We start from the raw sequence: 2690 nt of genomic DNA, 5'->3' as shown, positions 1-2690 counted from the left end.
AAAGAAAGAAAGAAAGAAAGAAAGAAAGAAAGAAAGAAAGAAAGAAAGAAAGAAAGAAAGAAAGAAAGAAAGACCTGGAGGGAACAGGAGCTCCACAAGGAGAGCAACAGAACCAAAAACAGAACCAAGGGTCTTTTCTGAGACTGATACTCCAACCAAGGACCATGCATGGAGATAACTTAGAACCCATGTACAGAAGTAGGCTATTGCATCTCAGTGTCCAAGAAGGTACCCCAATAATAGTAACAATGACCATATCTGACATGAACTGAGGATAGAGCAGCCTTACCAGTCCACAGAGGAAGACAAAGAAGCCAGTCCTGATGAGACGGGATAGAATAGGGTCAGATGGAAGGGGAGGAGGACCTTCCCTATCATTGGACTGGGGGAGGGGCATGGGAGAAGAAGACGGAGGGAAGGTGGGATTGGGAAGGCTGCGGGACGGTGCTTTAGCTGTGATACAAGGTGAATAAACTGTAATTAATAAAAATTAAAAATATTAAAAATAAAACGTTCTTCCTTAAGTTGGGTTTTTTTTTTTTTTTATCTCAGAACAAAGTAAATGGGAGATCCAGTTGACATTCTTTTTCTGTATAGTTTGAGCTTTGTGCAGAAATACTAGAGTCATGCTGCCCACTGATGAAAGAAATAGGGAAAAATCTGTTGTTTCAGTGATCCCAGCAGATACAGCGGAGGAAAGGGGGTACCGTAAGCACCAGACTTTCCTGGTGTGGAGCTGAGGAGGGCTTGCCTAGGGTACCAAAGCTCTGGCCTCAGCCCTCAGCACTGTATAAGCCAGGCATGAGGGCTCATGCCTGTTATCACAACACTTTGAAAGGCAGGTGTACCAAAAACAGAAAATCAGGGTCTCTTTGGAGTTAATGGGCTACAGCTCTGTCTCAGAAAACAAGAAAAATGAAAAATACTCTCTAATGGCCTAACAACAGTCCCAGCTTTATCCCCCTCAACACTGAAACAAACCGACCAAGCCTCACAAACTCCCCACAAGTGTATACTGTTACGATTAGGGCATTATGTGATATATAAATATATTACTTTTAATTATACAGTGTTGCCATATTACCAACACTTTAAACCCAGTAGTTCTGAGATCATCATATAGAATAGCAATACACTATTCCACATAATTGTGAGCGTTTTTACCCCCAAAGTTGTACAGCAGGCATGTTTCCCTAATTCTTATATCACGATGTCTTGTGTGTTGCTATCCCTGTAATGACTTTTTCTTTCTATCATCCATACGTAGGTGGCGATTGTAGTAAAATATTTCTTCCAGTTTGGCTTCTTTCCATGGAATAAGGAGTTGGAACTGCACAAGGACAAGCCCTACTTTCCCCCGAACATCATAGGAGTGGAGAAGAAGGAGGGCTATGTTCTTTATGACCTCATTCAGCTGCTGGCTCTGTTCTTCCATCGCTCCATTCTGAAGGTACCTAGTGTTATCAGTTCACTGCCCCATACTGGTAAGTTCAGTCTTCACCAGCGCCAGAGAGTGTGGGCATCAGGCAGCATTTGCAGAGCATTGCTTGAAGGAGGGGGAGTATCTTTCTGGCACTGGTTTAAGTCAGAGCATCAGAGAACACTCAGAGACAACTCCTTGTCTCTCCTCACCATCACAGCCTCTGTCCATCTCCTAGTAAGAAGGCTTTACCAGCTTAGTCTCTTATCATGAAGCCACAGCTATTAGTAAGAGGCCATCTCAGATTGAGCCACAGGCCACTATGCAATATAATCTTGCTCTCGAGAAAACTGTTCCTCTCAAAGCCGGAGGAAGACTGCTACAAGGCGATGCATCCCAGACACAGTCACTCTTACTCTTCTCTTTTATACACAATTACATGCACACACACTCTCACACACACCCATAAAATATATGGATATATTTTACATATATATATGTATATGTGTACATATATGTATATATACATAAATATTCCCTGTTATTAAACATAGATTTTTTTTTCTCATACAGTACGATCTGGATGGCATTTCCCCACCCTCGACTACTCCCAGTTCCTTCCCACCTCCTCTCCCGTCTACATCCTCTCTGTCTCACATTAGAAACATTAGAAAAGAACATTACTAAGAGATAACAGTAAAACATTACAGAATAAAGAATATAACAAGAAAAATGAAAACCATCATATTGAAGTTGGACAAGCCAAGCCAACAGGAAAATGAACATAGTGCCCACAGAAGGCACTAGAATCAGACACACTCATTCATACATTCAGGTGTCCCGTGAAGGCACTGAACTGAAAGCTGCAGTATCTATGCAGAGGACCCAGTACAAACCTGCATAGGCCTGTGATTGCTGCTTCAGTCTCTGTGAGCTCCAAGGAGCTTTGGCCAGTTCTGGAAGGTCTTGTTTTCCCGGTTTCCTTCTTCCTTTGTCTCCTACTCCTCCTGCCTCTTCTTCTGTGGGGTTTCCTGAGCTCTGAGGGGAGGGATTTGATGGAGACACCTTGTTTAGAGCTGTGGGTTTCAAGGTCTCTCTCACTCATAATGTCTAGCTGTGGGTCTCTGTATTTGTTCTCATCTGCTGCCCTTTTCAACAGCCATGTGGATGTTTTTCTTTCCACATACTACAAGCTGAAGGCAGAGAGGCCAATCCACTAGAAGCATGTACAAATTACTGCACAGCTTGCATTTCCACTAGAACCATGTAC

General features: G+C 42.8%; 1 protein-coding gene across 3 annotated transcripts in view; it reads left to right on the top strand.

Moving 5' to 3' along the window:
* Piezo2 (piezo type mechanosensitive ion channel component 2) overlaps nt 1–2690 on the top strand; it is a 348488-nt gene that overhangs the window by 322889 nt on the left and 22909 nt on the right. For all 3 annotated transcript variants that reach the window (XM_055622927.1, XM_055622925.1, XM_055622924.1), the window contains one exon: nt 1268–1450. In XM_055622927.1, coding sequence (XP_055478902.1) covers nt 1268–1450 — 183 coding nt within the window. The remainder of the gene's footprint in view (nt 1–1267; nt 1451–2690) is intronic.

This window comes from Psammomys obesus, unplaced genomic scaffold (assembly GCF_907164565.1).
Source record: "Psammomys obesus unplaced genomic scaffold, mPsaObe1.curated_primary_1811, whole genome shotgun sequence".
Classification (NCBI taxonomy): Eukaryota; Metazoa; Chordata; class Mammalia; order Rodentia; family Muridae; genus Psammomys; species Psammomys obesus.
Note: the sequence above shows the minus strand (reverse complement) of the source record. Positions and strands in the feature narration are given on the sequence as shown.